This window comes from Anopheles aquasalis, chromosome 3, assembly GCF_943734665.1.
Source record: "Anopheles aquasalis chromosome 3, idAnoAquaMG_Q_19, whole genome shotgun sequence".
Taxonomy (NCBI): Eukaryota; Metazoa; Arthropoda; class Insecta; order Diptera; family Culicidae; genus Anopheles; species Anopheles aquasalis.
The window spans coordinates 16,262,501-16,265,000 of record NC_064878.1 but is presented as its reverse complement, the minus strand read 5'-3'; the positions used below and the strand labels follow the sequence as shown (position 1 = coordinate 16,265,000).

At 48.1% G+C, this 2,500-nt stretch overlaps 1 protein-coding gene across 5 annotated transcripts in view; it reads left to right on the top strand.

The window, feature by feature from the left end:
* The window catches only part of LOC126575095 (protein Teyrha-meyrha-like), a 23,377-nt gene that overhangs the window by 1,289 nt on the left and 19,588 nt on the right, over window positions 1–2,500 (top strand). For 4 of the 5 annotated variants that reach the window (XR_007608247.1, XM_050235636.1, XM_050235637.1 and 1 more), the window contains 2 exons: window positions 420–650; window positions 719–929. Coding sequence is in view for 4 of the 5 variants with exons in the window: in XM_050235636.1 (XP_050091593.1) it covers window positions 420–650; window positions 719–929 (442 nt within the window). In the remaining variant the exon portion in view is untranslated. The remainder of the gene's footprint in view (window positions 1–419; window positions 651–718; window positions 930–2,500) is intronic. The other variant, XM_050235638.1, reaches the window with a different exon arrangement.

Here is a 2,500-nt window from a genome sequence, read left to right as displayed (position 1 = left end):
TCTAAATAAAACTAACAAATTGAGCAAATGCCCAACGATCGTTTTTCTAGTGAATTTAGATAAGACTGAATCATTCAAAATAAAACTCTATTTGTGTGTAGCTTAAATGTAGAAAGAAAAAAGGAAAGTTCCAGTTAAAATCTATCTTCTCCAGGCCATTAAATGTGGAGTGTTGATTGATTATTCACAATCTAACTTCTATTCAGTTAATCCTGTCCCTATAGTGTTGAATTCGACATTGAGCATTAAAATTTGCGAAAACATAAAAGCAATATTTCTAAATAAGCCAAAAGAACATCAATAAAATAGAATTATCCCAAATATGAATTCAAAATCAATCCCTTTTTATGATCGCAAGGACTCCTACTCCATCGATACAAACCCACTACAACAGCTCCTCTCTTTTCGCGCCATTCCAGCTCCCGGACGCCAAGGATCTGCATCATCTGTCGCTGATGAGTGGGTACGGGGCGCACCTGCTGCACGGCTTTCAGCCCCACTTTCTCCATCCACTCAATCCGGCCGTATCGACCGCCAGCGGCACCAGCCCGTTTGGTGGTGGCGGTGCCTTCGTCAAACCGTTCCCTTCCAACCTGCCCCTACCGTCGGCCTTTGCCCCACCGAAATGTCTCGGATTTGGCATCGATCAAGTAAGTGATTCCGATCGTACATCGGACTCCGCACGATGGAACCATTCCCCGCCCGCTAATGACCATAGAACATCTTCTCCAAGGGTTTGCTGTTCGGTTCGTCGGGTGGCTCGGGTTCCGAATCCTTCCGGACGGACTCGTCCAGCCCGGCATGCACCTCACTGTCACCGCCCGCCAAGGACGAATCGATGGAGGGCCAAACGAGCGAAGAAGGTGACCGGGACCGGGATCGCATTTGCAGCCCACCGGAGCGAAGTCCAGAGACGCCCGGATTCAGACGTAAGTAGCCGAGATTCTCCATTTCACAGCGCGGTGCGCCCGCTTTGAACCTTTTAATGTCCAAAAACCGGAACCCAACCGGTGGACGTGCCCGGATGCGACTGCGCCTGGAGGTGAAAATTACTTTTTTGTTGCCGAAGCGTGCCAGTGGTCGACCAAAAACGGTTAGCACTTTGTTCACTTCCTTCCAACCGTTAATGTGCCACCATCGGTCCAATGGTGATCCTTCTAACGCAAGTTCAAAAGCACCGAGCGTAACTGCGGTCAGCAGAAAGCACTCAAATTTGTTTTGACGGCAGTTAGCTATCGGAAAAAAACCTATCAGGACGCTTCCATTCGGTGCTGCTCCATGGGTCTCATAATTTATTTTCTCATTTGCTACAAATTTATTAATATCCTCCAGCCGACCACAGCAACAGAAATCAATAATCATAACACACTGATGAAGACAATGATCAGTCGACAAGTTCCGTGCTGTTCGTGCTGCCACATCAAACGGATTGCGTTTGACCCCAACTTGGTGGCTTGTACCTTAAAGTAAACCACTTAACTCTGATGTTTGTTTTGATTCATCCTAATGGGTGCAAGGGGTTAAGCGTGGAGTGGAATGGAAAACAATACCTCATAATAGCGCTTTTCATCGCTACACGATACGGTACGGGGCAGGAATTTCCACGGAATTTCCATCATTCTTCTTCAGGCTCGAGTTCTTCCTGATTCTTACCCTCAGTTCTCTCTAGCGATGCATAAATTCTACTCTCGAAACGGTTCTACAACAGAAAGCGAGATGTTTGGGCCAAGTCAAATGCTTTATTTTTAGTCCACACGGGTGTGCGAGCGTGCGCTCCGTCTTCGTCCGTCGATGGAGAAAACTTGTTCCAACGACGAACGACGATCCACGGATCACTGTGGGTGCATCCATCTATAAGGCACACTCGCAAGCACCATCTCGCCGGAAAGGTGGAGATCCCCCAGTTGGTTCGCCGATCAAAAACGTGTAAACACAAGCGACGCAGCGCAGCGAAGGAATGTTTCGAAAGGAACGGAACGGTAGCAGTATGGTACCATTTGTCTCGCGATAGCCGAAGACGACGGAGAACAATTAAATAATCGACCAGTGATCTATTTGGGTTCTTTGGGGGGTTTTTATGGTTTTTACCCTTTACCAAACGCTTAACGGCGATTGAGTTATGGGCCATTCGGTTCGGTTCGGTTCGGTTGCGGTGACGGCGGCTGAGATGAGATTCTGGGCTTCCCGTTCCCGTTAAACTAATTTCCGGAGTCCGGGACCCTTGTGTGACCAGAAGAGGGCAAAAGTGCCTCGCGCCACTGATCATAAATATTCCCAACAAATACCGGAGTTCGCGGTTGGTGCGAGGGCGAGAGGGTGTAAATCGTTTCTAAAACGCTCCATTAGGTGAGTAATGGTTCGCCGAATAACTTTGCGGCTAATTTCGGTGCGGCGGTTTTTGATGGGCGCCTTCTGTTGCTCCAGCTAACGATTGTGTCGGATGAAATGGTCATAACCGATCAGTTCGCAGAGTCTCGTGATTACTTTGCTCGAGAGATAG